At 37.0% G+C, this 16,870-nt stretch overlaps 1 protein-coding gene across 9 annotated transcripts in view; it reads right to left on the reverse strand.

Moving 5' to 3' along the window:
- The window catches only part of GRM8 (glutamate metabotropic receptor 8), a 718,262-nt gene that overhangs the window by 87,941 nt on the left and 613,451 nt on the right, over positions 1-16,870 (reverse strand). For 6 of the 9 annotated variants that reach the window (XM_070616524.1, XM_070616522.1, XM_070616525.1 and 3 more), the window contains exon 9: positions 3,904-4,839. In XM_070616524.1, coding sequence (XP_070472625.1) covers positions 3,904-4,839 — 936 coding nt within the window. Of the gene's footprint in view, positions 1-3,903; positions 4,846-16,870 lie in introns of all 9 variants that reach the window. The other 3 variants (XM_070616523.1, XM_070616520.1, XM_070616521.1) reach the window with 1 other exon arrangement.

Consider the following 16,870-nt stretch of genomic DNA (forward strand, 5'->3'; position numbering starts at 1 on the left):
CCCAGGTTTCTGACTTGAGCTTCTAGATCGATGCCACACTGTTCATCCAGAGAGTGAAGAAAGAAAGGCTGGTTAGGGACATATGGGTTATTTTTTGACACTTTGAAGTTTTATTTTCTTTTCTATTTTGAGGGTATTTTGTTTTGTTTTCATCCAGTGCTCTGGTTGAAGCACTGGTTTCTGTGGATCTTGGCAGTGTCATAACCTTTGTCTGATTATCTTGGTTTTATGAGCCTAATTAGAGATGGAAAAATATGTATTTTAGAGATTTCTGCCATCCTAACAGCCCCTAACCATCCTTGAGGATTCTTTTCCTGACCATTACATTAATTATATTTTAATTCTTTTGTCTTTTCAACACAACTATAAGAGTTTGTGTTAGTCCATGTCCACGCCTCGGCAAGTCCACCTTTCCTTCACACAACTTTTCTATAGGAAAAGAATAAGCGCATTTATACTATGATTTAGTAGAATGCAGAAGTAGGTGCCCAGCTAATAAATGATGCCATTCAAATCTTTTGGAAAAAACATGATTCACCTTGATTTTGAAATCTTGTAAAAAAAAGTGTGGGGAAATTAAGTGGAGTTTTATCATTGAATGAAGACATCTTTTAGAGAGCTGTCTTCATGCATGCCGTAAATGTCCCTTTATAACTTAATTTTACTCAGATGTTTTCCAAAACATCTGTCTAAATTATTCAACTTATTTTACTTTTTATTCCTACTTCTCTTGTAATTTCAGAGAGACCTACATGGTTAGAGAAGTCTTCTTCTGTAGACATTACTCTATGAAGCATAATTAAATGCATTCTGGAATAAATTTTGCTCCTCTGCTGCCTTCCATGTTATAAATTCTATGTTGCTGATGTATAGTTACAGGATGCACAGTTTTCTTTTTTGCTTTCTCATCTCACATCTGACTCCTCACCATATCTCCCTGCCCTTGAGCTTGATCTTCTTCTGTCCTTGAGCGGACACCTCACTGGTGCTGGCAGGAGTCAGGCAGACATTGGCTGGGAGCCAGACTGAGCCTTACAAGGAAGGCTCAGGGAAGCAGACTGACATGGGCTCAATAATTAGCACTATGCTGGACACAATGCTCAATAAAGATCTGCTGAATTAATGGATGTGTGTGCTGCCTAACTGTTGCAAACACTTCAAGTTGATAACGTGAGGCTGATTGTCTGAGCATTATAAATGAGACTGGGGGATTGACCAGCTCTTTTGAACTCCAAAGTCAATAAAACTTATTTAATGCCTTCTTTTAGAGATATAAAAGTCTCATACACTTCTGATATCTGAGTCAATAATTTTAGCAATGTGAAAAAATAAATATTCTCAAGCATTTTGTGCATTGTTTTGAATAATAAAAGATATTTTCACAAAGAATAGCAGGTAGCAAATTTTAATGTGAAGTGTTAGGATGACACATAAGTGTGTTATATAAAGTAACTCAATAGCAAAATCTTAGCTACTTATAATATAATAGCTCTCGATGTAGAGTTGGTCTAAATGCAGCAAGTCTAAGACTAACTAAATAATTTGGAGACTTTACAACATTCTGAAAATTCCTAACATTAGTGTTTCTTATTGATTTCGTCAGTTTTTTCCACATTCAATCATGTCATGAATACAAATTAAATTCCAATTAACATGTTTTATAATTTGTCTTACAATGTGTTTCTTTGACTTACTTTGATTCCACAAAGCTAAGAAAGAAAAAGAAATTTCATCCAGCCACATTCAGTCTTATCTCTATACGCATGGATATATCCACACCCATAAATACATACATTAAATTCCAGGTTTTCAGGTAGATGTACCGTCTGGCATATTCATATGTCCATTTCATCCTGAAACTCTTACTATCTCCCTCGCTGCTCTTCAGAGAGCAGCTGCAACTCTGCAGAGCTCTTATTCTCAGAGACAATGATCATTTTCTCAATTACCTTAAAAAAAACTTCTTAGTATGATGTATATTTGAACTATCATACTGATATCCAATAGCTTGATGTAGGACCATGATTTTATTTATTCTAAAAATTGAGGCACTGAAAGACTTATCCGAATAGAAAAGAGATCTTATGAGCATTTTGTATTTGCCCCACCACATCCTTGGAAGTCACAATATGAAAAGTAAGAGTAGCCTGTAATTTATGAAATGTAAAGGAAGAGAAAGAAAAAAGAAAAGGAAGTTAGATGTCAGAGCTCAGGAGATTTTGTTTGGTTAAATATTTATTGTCCACAAGAAAGCAAAATAAACTACATATGGCCCTCTCCAGATCAAACAGTATATAAAAAAAGGCAGTCTTAGACTCAAACACAAATGCAAATTCCACTTTAGTTGATGTTATTAATAATTCACACAATGCAGGCATTTCCAGACTCTGAAAAACATTATTTTGCCCTGACTGGTCCAACTAACCTTATCAAAACAGACCCAATAGACTATGAGAGACTTATTTTCCAGTTCACACATTTTTTCCTACATTAAATTTACAAGTTTGATCCTAATAAATTCCCATCCGCATGTCAAAATATAATGTTTTCTAGATATTAGGTTTAGAGTCCCAAACTGTCTTTACTTTCCTGCCACACGGTTGGTCCTACATAAAATATTCACAGATATCCACCAGGCCATCCAAGTCATGGAAGGTCGCAGGGCTGGAACCCAGGGCAAAGTTGCTCTATTCAGCAGCAGGTTTGCTGAAGTACATTTTTGTCCAAACATGGCTGAAGGCCACATTGATCTAGTAAGGCATGAATGTTCATATGAATGAGTTCTCCATGCCCTTGTTTATTACCTTTTCCCCTGGATTAGTTGGGATTTTAAAAGTCATGCAGGACCTCACTTGGAATATTAGAGACTAGAGAATGTAGTCGTCTACAGGATGCATGATTTCCTCACATCTTCTGATGATGGAAGATGAAAAAAATCTCTAAATCTTCACTCTGAGAAAGGACTTTCTCATATGCACATTAGGGCTGAAGGGCTATCCATTACAGAAAGATAGTATTTGTCTTTGCTTTATCAGCTGGCTTGTCTCCATCACACTACCCAAACCTTGGAATTCGTGGTGAACATTAGTTCTCTGCTTTTCTATACATACAACTACATACACCCAGTTCAGCATTCACTCCCTTTCACATATAGACGTTCTTTACTTGCGGTGCTTTATGTGGAAAAGATTAATGGAAGATTAGTGACTAAAGAAAATTATTTCAGCAGATTCAATTGATTTCCACCTCTTAAAAACTTATCAACTGCATTACATAACTACCCATTGCTATCTTCTTTAATCCCTTGCCATTATCCTCTACATATGGAAAAGAAATAAGAATGGGGCTGAGGAGAAATAAGTCAGATGGGTCAGAGTGAACTAAGCCATTTGGTTTCTTTTTGTTACTGTTGTTTTACCATAAACTCTGCTTCCATGACTAAAACCATCATAATTATTAAGCTTTTATCCAGAGTCACATTAGAACCGGAAAAAGAGGTATTTGTCATGCATTGGGATCTCTCTGGGATAGCTCACCCCTGTGAATCATGTCTGCACTTTATCCTTTCCTCTTTTAATTAACATTTGGAAAAGAACAGTTATGTTAGTAGATAACAGAGCTTGGAAGAGAGACCCAGAAAGTGATGTGACCTCTGCCAATCTTCAGCCTTGTCAAGGAGGACACATTAAAATGTTCTTCATGGAAAATCAGCCTTAGTGAAAACATATTCAAAGCAAAATGACCTTGAGGGATATTTCTATATAAGACTATTTCTATATAAGAATAACATAGACCAAAGCATCTTGGGAGAATATAAATGAGCCAAAAAGAAAAGAGGGAAAGCAGCCTAAAGAAGAAGGTAAATCCCGGAAAGGGGTTGGCAAATGCATTCTTGCCACTTACCTTTTCTGCTGACTGGGCTGTACCAAAAAAGATGGGAATGAAAGCTAACCAAATGATGCAGGTGGTATACATGGTAAATCCAATAGGTTTGGCTTCATTGAAAGTCTCTGGAACACCTCTCGTTTTAATGGCATAAACAGTACAAGTGACCATCAGGAGGATACTGTACCCCAGTGAACAAATGAGCGAGAGATCAGAAATGTCACACTTGAGCACTCCCCTGGCATTCTCTGGGTCAAGAGTCCTCTGTTCTCCATAGTCAATGATGATGTGTGGGGGGTCCACAACAAACCAGACACACACTCCCAGGAGCTGGATGGAGATGAGGCTGAAGGTGATCACCAGCTGGGAGGCTGGACTAATAAACTTGGGTGCTGTGACAGATTTCTTCCCTTGCTCAAATATTCGGTGGATTCGGTTTGTTTTGGTAAGAAGGGCTGCATAGCTGAAACACATGCCGAGTCCCAGGAAGATGCGTCTGAAGGAGCATATGATTGTATCCGGTGCTGCAATCATTAAGAAGGTGATTGAGTAACAGAGAAAAATCCCTGTTAGGAGTACGTAACTAAGTTCGCGTCCTGAAGCCCTCACAATAGGTGTGTCATTATAGCGGACAAAGGTCACGATCACAAAGGTGGTGGCGATGATTCCCAGTATGGCAACAAACACAGGCACCACAGCCCAGGGAGAATGCCACTCGAGTTTGATGATGGGGATAAGCTGGCAGCCTGTGCGGTTGATGTTAGGTCTCTGATCCAAAGGGCAAAGTTCACAGGAGAGCTCATCCACCTGGTAGTTGTAACCTTCACAGCGCTCACAGTGCCAGCAGCAAGGGACTCCTTTCACCGTTTTCTTCCGCTCCCCAGGCTTACAGGGCAGGCTGCAGACGGATGCCGGATAAGTGTGTTCTCTGTTAGCCCACTGCATGTCTTCCACCTGTGGGTATAAAAAATTAATGAGCCTTCCATTTTTCCCCCATTTATAATATCCTAATCCTAGCCACAGGTTTGTAATAAATCACTGAATGCTGACAGGACAAACACAGTTTACCATAATAAGAGTCCAGTTTCTTTCCCTGATATTGACTTTATGAAAGTGTTAAATGATTAGCTCCAATAAATCATTCACATCATCAACTTGATGAGTGTCATTAGTTTCCATTTACCTCCTCAATGTTGACCAATCTGACATTTGGAGAAAGATTTATTAGTCCAAACAGTTTTAAAACTCAAAAAAAAGTCCCAAGGAAAGATGTTTTAGAGGTAATCACAAGTATAAATGCCAGAATCCCTGAAACACTGGCTTAGAGTATAAACATATACGTAAACAATGATCCAAGTCTTTCCAACATATTTGGAGAAATTCAAATCATGCTGTCAATTTTGAAAAGAAATGGCAAAACTACCTACTTTAATCTCTGACACTCCTCATGTGTTCATGGTGATAACTATATTAATGTTTTAAGACCACACTGAATGAGAGAGCTTGATGGTAATGTTTTCAATTGAACAAAAGCACTCTTCGAGGTGGTTTAAAGCTTTGAAATTGCTAGAAATGAGGGTGTCCTCCTATTGTGCTTACTATCTGCTTCAGGGCCTTAAAGTTCTACTTTAAGTACTTACTCTTTTGGATTAAATCATAGAATACTTCTATTAAAATGAAAGCATTGTTTTAAGGGAATTCTGCCAATCATTGAACTCTTATCTTAAATTTTTTTTACCAAAGGTTCTGGACCCAGTTCCAATGTTTGTGTGCATGGGAGTAGGAGGAGGGACAGTTTCCCATATCACCAAGCAATTCTCAGACAACAGCCAGGTATCCTATAAGTCAACTCAATTCTGACACCATCTACCTGAAAATAGCATCAGATTCCACAGGTTAAGGTCTCAGTCCTACAAGACTATTCCTTTCCCACTTCAGATGCCAGTCTCAAGTCCAAGTTGTCACCTGTGCTTCTGACCAACAATCTATGAACTAGAGGTTCCAACGACCCCCGCCTTGGGTTTGATTAATTTGCTAGAGTGGCTCACAGAACTCAGAAACAATTTTTACTTACAAGATCACCTGTTTATTATAAAAGAATATAACTCAGGCACAGCCAGATGGAAGAGATGCATAGGGCAAGGTATGTGGGAAGGGTGCAGAACTTCCATGCTCTCTGAATGTACCACTCTTCCCAAATCTCTACCTTGTGGGGACCTGGAAATGGGTACCCCAAGATATGTCTCTTTGGCATGAGGATTATTTGGGGCTGATTGCTTTTGATAAACTGGGACAGCCAAGGAGCTCTGAGGAGTGGAACTTGCTTGACCTTTGTTAGGAGATATTTACATTGTAAAGGAAATCTCTATCTGTAAGGTGCCTCTCTCTCTGGACCAGGAAGAAGAAAAGGGATGACCTTCTCTCTAGAAACTCTTAATCAATGCCAAAGGCAAGGATTTAAATCTGCATTTTGTTTACTGTACTTGTGTGGTAATCTCCCATGATCGGCTCTCCCTCCCAACGTTGGCATTTCTTTAAGGATTAAGCATCTTTCCTTAGGCTAGGGACTGATTGCTGCTCTCACCTATGACCACCCAGCTCAAGACAATAGACTTGCCTCCTGCTGTGTCCATCAAGCGCTGTGCCAACAGGGCAATCTTGTGACTATTGTGGGAGGGACATTTCAATCATATGTGAAATATCCTGTTTGGGGGTATATAACCACTCTGTGCACCCCACTTCTTCAGTGCCCTTTCTTCCTTTGGGAAGAAAGGCCCGGGGCCATGGTCCTCATAAAGCTTTGTTTAATTTTCTCCTGCTAGTCTGTCTCATGTGAATTTAATTCGTTCTCTGGCCAGACAAACCCACATTTAGGTAGAGGAAAAGTCTTCCTCCCCTACAACCTGTTTACCAACCAGGAAGCTCTCTGAACCCCATCCTTTTGGGTTTTTACGGAGGCTTCATTGCACAGGCATAGTTAATTAAATCATTGATTATTAGCAACTGACTCAATCTCCAGCTCCTCTCCCCTCCTGGAGGTCTGGGGAGAGGCCGAAAGTTCAAATCCTCTAATCACTTGGTTGGTTTCCCTGGCAACCAGCCCCATCCTTAGGGTACCTAGGGTCTTTCCAAATGTCACCTCATTAACATAACAAAAGATACCTTTATCGCTCTCATCGCAGAAAATTCCAGGGATTTTAGGAGTTCTGTGCCAGGAACTAAATGGAAGACCAACTATATATTTATTATAAATCACAATATCACATTTGCCTTATTAGATATACAGTAATTTTAGCAGAATTTTAATCAGACAAAACTGGAAATTATGGATCACAGGAGACCACTTATTATGAAAAGCAGCTACTATAAAAGGTAAGCTCTATGAAGGGAGTGATTTTGTTCACCGATGTGAACATACAGTGATGGATAAACAATTTGCACTCATATACTTGTTGAATTTGTGGGGAAGGAAGGAGGAGAAGGGTGCCACAGTAGAACCCTGAGGAATAAGGGGCCAAGTTGAAAGTACTGGGATCTGGAAATAGAGGGCTGCTCAAAGAGGCACAGAAATGGGAGCTGAAGGAATGTTTAAAGAAAACTAAACAAAACAACAAACCCAAGAAACAGCTTATTTTCCCAAGACCAGCTCTATTAATAACCCAAAAAGAAGAATTACCATACCCTGTGGTAGTCTGACTCTAAGATGGCCCCCAATAACTTCATCTCCTGGAATTCCTGCACTCATGTAGTCCTCTCTCACTTTGAATAGGGCTGATTTATGTAAACAATAGCATATTCCAGAAATGACCGAATGTGATTTCTGAGGCTAGGTCATAAAAGACATTTGGCTTCTGCCTTGCTCTTTCTTGGATCAATCACTCCAGGAAGAACTCTCAAGCAGCCATATGGAAAGGAACTGAGACCTCCTGCCAACAACCAGCACCATCTTGCCAGGCATGTGAGGCAGCCACCTAGAAAGAGGATTGTCTGACCCTAATCAAGCCTTCAGACAACTGCAGCCCCAGCTGACATCTTGACTGCAACCTCATGAGAGACCCTGAACCAGAACAACACAGCTAAGCTGCTCCTGAATTTCTGAACTACAGAAACTGCCTGAGATAATAAATTTTGTATTGTTTTATGCTGCTAAATTTTGGAGTTATTTGTTAAGCAGCAATAGAAAACTAATACAGCTCAAATTAAGCTTACCCACTCTGTGACCACTACCAGTGTAGTAATCTATTGGGACTCTACTGAGAAGGCACACCCAGTGACAGTTGTCATGTACCAAAAAAATGCCCCAAAGTATCTAATGTCAGCAATATTCTTTCATCACTCTTAAGGTTCCCTCCTCTTTAGGAACTATGTGACTGGGATTGTTCTCGTGAATAGATCTACTAAGTAAAGATGCTTGCCTTTCTTGAGAGTGAGGGGAATGGTTGAGGGCAGAGAATTGTAGTCCCCAAGCTCAATACTTGCAAAGGGCTGTCAAATCTCCCCAAGGTGGAGTAGGGAATTCATGAATGTTTCATTTCAAACATCTTCTCTTGAGAAAGTAAATGCTATTTCATGTGTCATAAGGCCACTCAACACTATTAGATCTACCCTGTCTGTTCACACAAAGGAAAAGCAATCTATCATAACCCTGCTAATTTTCTACTAGGATTTAATGATTTAGAAAAGTTCTTTTATTTACTTATAAGATTCCATTAGGAAAGAAAAAAAAGTTAAATTTGAAGCATATAGTGGCTTCTCTAAAAAATATTGAGAAAAATGAAATGCTTCACTGAGTGACTCAAGTATTGATTTTATACCTTAATGGACTCTTATAATAAAATACTTTTTGCAAAGGTTATATTTCAAAGCTAATTATTATAAAACCAAAATTGCATTCTGTTTGGGGCTTCTATAGATTTATGTTAACTGTAAAAAAAAGAAAGGCAGCAAAAAAATCTCAGAAACATTAAAGACTGGTAGAGACCTTAAAGGTCAGCTTGTCTAATCACATGTTTAATTTCTTCATTCTCAATACACTTTATTTGCCAGAAGGAACTAAAGCTTGTTAACAAAGAAATATACTTATACCAGATAAGCTTTATTACATAGGATAAATATTTATCATTATAAGCTCAATATTAAATTTTCCTTGATCAGTTTTCTGTGTACTGAACTAATAGAAAAATATTTTTATAAATAAAAAATAAAGTTATAAACTAATGGGATATAGAATTTTTTTAAGAGTTGTGAATTTTCTTTAAGTAAAAAACAATACTTTCAAGCAATACGTGTGACATTTTTAATATAACGGAGAAAGATTAAGTGTATTTTAATAAACATTTTAAATGTACATGCTAAATATACATGACTCCATTTTCATCAAGGAATCTATTATGTATAACTATACTGGATTTTGATGTCAAAGTTGAAGTCTGGGAACCAATCAATATCCATCTTAAAGAATGACAAATAGCAAATGCTTTAATCAGAATCTTGTAAATATATTAATATTTGAGAAATTTTATTTTACATATGTTGCTAAATGGCAATTACAAACAATACTACTTGAGAGTAAATTAAACTGCCTGATTTTCACAATTGTGCTACAAAGCATAAACAAGGATCACTCAACCCTTTTACATTGCTATATTAACAAATTATACCATCTTTCTTTCTTTTTTTTTTTCTGCTTTATCACCCCCAAATCCCCCCAGTATATATAGTTGTATATTCTGGTTGTGAGTGCCTCTAGTTGTGAATATACCATCTTTCATAATGAGTATAAAGAGGAAACATATCTATGCATTTAAAAAATTTGTCTTCTTCATCTTTGACAATATTCTGATTAAAATTATTTCTGTCTAAAACGCATAGTCTAACAAATGGATGACAGTTATACACATCGATCTTCCAGGGCTAAAACCATAGCCCGTTCCCATCTTCACAATGTTCACTGACAGCGATTCGTTCTGTAGGCTCCAATCCACTACATTTCATAGAATGTGAGCCATCAACTGTTTTCTGCTGCCATATCTTGTTATTACTGCAGACAAATACACCAACAACCACAAAACCAAAACTTTCTGAGTGAGCGTGCTTACACTTTTTACTCTTTCTAGACCAATCTAGAGTAATGCTTCATAAATTCTTTAAACAGACATTATTTCTATAGAATAGTTTTCTTCTGTGTAGTTTTAATAACTCCTGAAAAAAGGACTACAAGAATGTTTCCCAATTAAAGGCCCCATTATAATTACTCATTTCCATATTCATTGCAAAACTGTCACTCAACATGATACCTTTATTAGTGTTTTCTGGACATATTAAGTGATATCTTCATTAATGCAATTACTATACATGTGGGAAAATTGTGCAGATCTTTATGGATATTTGATATCTAGTCATACCATTCTTTATTAGCTCTTTTCATCTTGCTCTATAAGTAAGCATAGTATTAATAATCATTTGGGTGACTAGTTTGCTACCCCAGTCTCCAAAACCCAGCTCTTCATCTGACTTATGTAATGGCAGATTGTATACGCAAACATTTCCAGTGAAACTGAGTATTTTTAAAGCTTTTCTCATATAATCAATAGGCTTAGCGGCCAGCCTGGTGGCGCAGCAGTTAAGTGCTCACATTCCGCTTCTCAGCGGCCTGGGGTTTGCGGGCCCGGATCCCTGGTGCGGACATGGCACCGCTTAGCAAAAGCCATGCTGTGGTAGGCATCCCACGTATAAAGTAGAGGAAGATGGGCACGGATGTTAGCTCAGAGCCAGTCTTCCTCAGTAAAAAGAGGAGGATTGGCAGCAGTTAGCTCAGGGCTAATCTTCCTCAAAAAAAAAAAAAAAAAAAAAAGAGAAAATGTCAAAATTTATCATATTTTTAAGTCATAAGATTCACAGATGAATAAGTACATGTTGCACAGTTAACTTGATAACGCAACTCAAAATAAAGTTTCTCAATATATAGTCATATATATAAATATATTCATATATAAATATATTGCTTCCTTAATATTCATCCATTCATTTGGGTCATATATAGCTTTCTACTCTTATTCAAAGTGGTAACTAGGTTTAGAGTCCTCTGAAAATCTAATATGTATGAGATGATCCCCAGTTTGAAGCCCTGGTTTTACGTGATATTCTACATCTACATTACCTTTAAAACTGTAAAGTCTTCTCTGATTTGAAAAGACAACTTAAAATGAAATTAAGAAAATTTCATTTACAATAGCATCAAAAAATAAAATACTTAGGAATAAACTTAACAAGTAAAGTGCAAGATTTCTTTCACTAAAAACTACAAAATATCATTTAAAAAAATGAAAGAAAACCTAAATAAATGAAAAGAAATCCCATGTTCATGGATCAGAAGATTTAATGTTGCTAAAATGGAAATAGCCACGAAAATCACTGATATATTCAACATAATCTTTATCAAAATCCCATCTGGCTTCTTTGAAGAAATTGACAAGCTGATCCTAAAATTCACATGAAAATGTAAAGGATCCAGAATAGACAAAACAATCTTGAAAGTGAAGAATGAAGTTGGAGGATTCACACTTCCTGATTTTAAAACTTACCACAAAGCTATCATAATCAAGATAATGTGATATTGGCATAAAGATAGACAAATCAATGAAATAAAATTGAGAACCCAGAAATAACTTTTTACCTGTATGGTCAATAGATTTTTGACAGGGACACCAAGAAAATTCAATGGAAAGAATAGTCTTTTCAACAAATGGTGCTGGGAGAAGACATGACATCAAAAGCATAAGCAACAAAATAAAAATAGATAAATTGGATTTCATCAATATTAAATACTTTTCTGCTTCAACTGATGCCATTAGGAGAGTGAAAAGAGAACCTACAGGGTGGGCAAAAATATTTCTGAAGCATATATCTGCTAAAAGACTTGTATCCAGGACATATTTTTTTAAAAACTCTTAGAATTAAACAGTTAAAAGATAAATAATCCAATTAAAAATGAGCAAAAGAATTGAAGAGATATTTCTCCAAAGAAGATGTATGAATCAACAATATGCACATGAAAAGATGTCCAACATCATTAGTCACAGGAGAACACACACTAAAACTGCTGTATCCGCTAGGATGGTATAATAAAAAAATACAGACAGTATCAAGTGTTATTAAAGATGAGGAGAAATTAAACCCCTTTACATTTCTGATGGCAATGTAAAATGGTGTAGTTATTTTGGAAAACAGTTTGGCAGTGCCTCAAAAAGTCAAATATAGAGTTGCTATATGACCTAGCATTTCCTCTCCTAGGTAATTTCAATCCAAGAAAACTGAAGACATATGTTCACACAAAAATTTGTACATGAATGTTCATAGCATTATTCATAATAGCCAAAAAGCAGAAACAATCCAAATGTCCGTTAAATTATGAATACATAAACAAAATGTGCTATATCCATAAAACTGAATATTAAAAATAAATAAAAAGAAATAAAGTACTAATATATGCTATAAAATTGATGAAACTTGAAAATATGCTAAATGAAAGAAGTCAGTCACAAAGACCACAACTTGTGTGATTTTATTTTATATGAAATGTCCAAAATAAGCAAATCTATAGACAGATAGTAGATTGTTGACTGCCAGGGCCTGGGGGGAGAAGGGAATAGAGAGTAAGTACTCAAGGGCACAGGATTTCTTGGGTGGTGGTGAAAATGATCTAAAATTAGTAGTGGTGATGGATGCACAACTCTGTGAAAATACTAAAAAATACTAAAAAACATTGAATTATGCACTTTAAAAGGGCACATTTTATAGCATGTGAATTATTTCAATAAAGCTTTTACTTTAAAAATATGCAAACTATTTAAATTGATACATTCAGGAAGTATTAACACTCAGTCCTTTATTTGCTGTATAAAAAACATATTTCATGCCCACTCTGTTCAAGACACAAGGTTCAATGTATGGATTCAACAGTGACCGAGACATACATGGTCCCTGGCCTCCAGAGACAGTGTAGGTGGGGAATGAAATAAGCAAAGAGCCAGCCACAGCTCAGTATGAGACTCCCTAAAAAAGTGGTGAGGAAATGGTGCTGCTAAAGGAGCATCCAGCAAGGCCACCGAGCCCAGGCTTCAAGGGTGTGTGAACAGTGGCCTGAAGGATGTGCAGAAGATCAACTGGGGAAGAGGATCTCGAGAATGCACCAGACAAAAAGAAAAATAAAAAGACTTTAAGATGCAGGGGCAAGAAGCCATGACAAACTGGAGAAACTAAAGGAATTAAGAAGAGCAAGAATGTAGATTGAAGCCCTGGGTTGAGTGGTAAGAGGTAGGCTAGGGAATGGATGAGACGCAGATCATGAAGGACCTTATAAGCGATTGGGAGGGGTTTGGATATTATCTTAAAGGTAGCTGGGATCCGCTAAAGGGTTATAACAAAGATAGGGATGATGAGTCTTGTGTTTAGAAGAATCACTGGGCTGCAGGGTAGAAAGAAGACTGAAGGAGCCCAAGACTACATACAAGTCAATCACATCGAGGCAGTTGAAGAATCCCAGATGAAAGGGGATGTCAGCAGGAATTTGAGGAATGGTAGTAGGCATGAAGAATTTTGTAAGCAGCATCAGGTTTCCGGACTTTATTCTCAAGGCCATAGATAGTGATTAAAGGATTTTAAGTAAATATGCAAAATGACAGTATTTTCTATTTTGGAGATCAGTGTGGTGACAGATCAAGGAAGTGGGTGAGATAGAAGCAAGGATAAGAATTCGGAGAATAATGTCATAATTCCAGGCAAGACAAGAGCCTGTGAACTATGTTAGAAGCAGTAGTGATGAAGAAGATGGGATGGATTTGAGGTATATTAAAGAAAATAGGTATGTGGAAGAGGGCAAGAGAGGAACCAAAAGATGGCATCCAGGCTTCTGATTTGAGAGTCATCCTTAGCGTTTCACTTACTGTCACCTCTCACGTCCAGTCAATCTCCAACTACATGGCCATGCAGAATCTTGCCCCTGTGTAACTCCTAGGTATTGTTTAACTATTACGTATGAACTCTCCTTATCTCTCTATTAAACACTCACACAGCATCTTGTAGTCTTCGACGACACTTTTACAGTATGTAATTATGTATTTATTTGCTTCATTTTCTTTTTATTTAAATAAGTGGTTTTTAAAATTCTAGATAGGTTCCTGAGAATCACGTAAGGGGTTACTTAAAATACACATCCCTTGGCCCCAGTTCTTACAGATTACAATTCAATAGTTCTGAGAAGGAACCTCAAGCTGGCATTTTTAAATGAAGCCCTTCTTCTTCCAGCAATTCTGACACATGTAATTCATGACCCATACTTTGCTAAGCACCAATTTAAAAAATTTATTTTCTTCAAAAGAGTAAGAGCCAGGTCTGTTTTTCCACTATTGCATCCAGAGCCAGATGTGCTGACTAAACCCCAATAGGCATCAATAAATATTTGTTGGATGAATGAAGAAGAAATGAAAGAACAAGTGAACAGATGATGCTAACCTTCACCAAATAGGGGAATACAAAGAAATGACTGGTTTTGAAAGGTAAATTATTACTTGGTTCCCTCTGGGATCCTGTTGAGCTCAAAGCCCCAGTGAGGCTCCCAACCCGCGATGTTCAAGAATCGGATGAACGCATGAGCTGTGTTCATGAGTCAGGTTTGCCGGAGGTAAAGATTTCGAAAGCACAGTCATATGCAAGGCAGTTGACACCATGAATATTTATTAGACAATTCTCACCCTTACAAACAATGAAAAGTGTGAAGCTAAGATGTCACAAATGGAGCCCTGCAAATAGTAAAATTTAAGGAGCAGACTCAGGAAGATCAGGAAAGGAGGATGAAAAAAAGTGACCAGATGGAAACCAGGGAAGAATCCAGTCCAAAGTCCAAGAAGTCACATAGATAATTTCAGAAATAAGGAAATAGTTAGTGATGCCCAAGGACACAGTCAATTTTCACGAGGATAGAATTTGAAAATTGAGAGTCCCTGGTTACCTTCATGAGAGAAAATTCAGCTTTCCTGTGACATCTTCTCTGATCTGCCTTACACCACTCAGGCAGGTATGTTCTTCCCCTGTATTTCATTGTGTATTTTATTATAACTCTGACTTTATATTGTGATTATCTGTGCAGATGTCCATTTCTCCAGCAGACTGAGAGCACAGTAACCTCAGGGACAGATATTTTTATCTCCCATTGCCTGTATTAAGACCTAGGATTCAATAGGAATTCAATGTTTGATAAATACATAATAGGTTAATAAATGGAAGGTGTGGTAAACATATCTATGGCTACTCCAAATTTATAACTACTCTCTATTTAGTATTTTGAGCAGGCATAGCTTTAGGCAGTAGGCAGATGTAAGTAGTAAACTTATTGTTTCCTAAACCTATGTGGTCTCTAGATTATTTCATCCATACCTCCAGAGAAACTACTTTTGGGGAGACAACACACCCTTACACATACCTCACAGGGATGTTGGAAGGATAGAACAAGTTAATATCTGTGAAAGTGCTTTTTGAACAGAAAATGTAAAAAACAGGCAGAAACTCTGCATGTACTTTGATTTAGGACTGAGAGGCAGCACTGGAAAGAAGGCATCCACTTTCTAACTATAATTAAATATAGCTTCTCTGTCCACAAATTATGTCTGCATCAACAAGCAAAAAGCCACTGTGTCTGGATTTCATCCAGATCTGCTATTTCTTGCTCTTGTTTTCCCACAATCTCAGCTCTTAATATAGGTTCCTGGTAATTGCCACAGGACATGCTCCCATTTTTCACCCTAGTTTTATGCAGAGAAAACTATCAGGTGAGTACCTTCTGGTCTTGACTCTGAGGTTGCAGCGGGAGGTATTTGTGAGTGTACACGTTGGGGTATGTGTTATGGGATGGGTGGTTTCAGGGAAGCATATAGGAAGTCAAACCTACAAAACTTTAGGTAAATGGGATGTATTAACCATATGGTCGCATTTCACCCCAACACAGTGCATATGCACATTTCCAGGGAGTGGACAGTATCTATAGCAATAGTATTAAAGCAGAATAATTTTTTCCTTAATTTTAAATTTGTGATAAAAATTTGAATTTGGATACTATGAAGAGTTGTCATGTTTAATCATAAGACATGGAGCTACAATTCTGTTACTGTGTTCATAATTGTATTCTAGATGACCAAAATTAGAGTTTCAAATAATTTCCTTATATAAAATCTTTTCACTTAGGATTAAATCATATGAATGTTTATTATTAAAATCACTAATTTAAGTTTTCAGGGTGATTTCATATGTTAGATCTTTTCTGAATATTATTTAAAAGCACTCATATTTTTAAAGTTAGCTAAATCTTAAAATATGACTTAGACATCATATATGAATAGTTTCATTAAAGACATTGTGCCAGTGCTTTGTGATGACTAAATTTAATTAAGCAGATCCTTTACTGCTAATAATAAGTAGAAGTAAAACATGAAAATCAGCTCAGGGCTACTACTCCCTATGGGTACTTATGTAAACTCTTAGATATTCCTTTTAGTTATTCAAATTTCTTATTTTTCCCACACTAAGTTGATTATTAATGCACACAGAAACAAAGATGATTCATTATAAAGAGCATTTTGTGATATTTTGAACAATAGGCGTTCAGTGCAAAATACTTCTCCATTTTGATCTTAGCCCATATCACTCAATGTGCTTAACTCAATCTATTGAAAGTTACAGAAGTAAACGCCTTTCAGAATGTGAAAAGAAAGACAAAGCAATTTGGCACGAATGTTTTCAGTGGCAAGTCACTTTATATTGCTAAGAAAATGAAATGTAAAAGTGATCCTGCTGCTGATGATAGCTAACATTTATTGAGGGCATACTCTGTGCCAGAACTGTCCTAAGCGATTAACATGAAATGCCTATAACAACCATGTGAGTTAGCTCTCCCCTCTGCCCCCCATTTTGTTTAAGGAGTCACAGAGCAGTA

This window comes from Equus przewalskii, chromosome 4, assembly GCF_037783145.1.
Source record: "Equus przewalskii isolate Varuska chromosome 4, EquPr2, whole genome shotgun sequence".
Classification (NCBI taxonomy): Eukaryota; Metazoa; Chordata; class Mammalia; order Perissodactyla; family Equidae; genus Equus; species Equus przewalskii.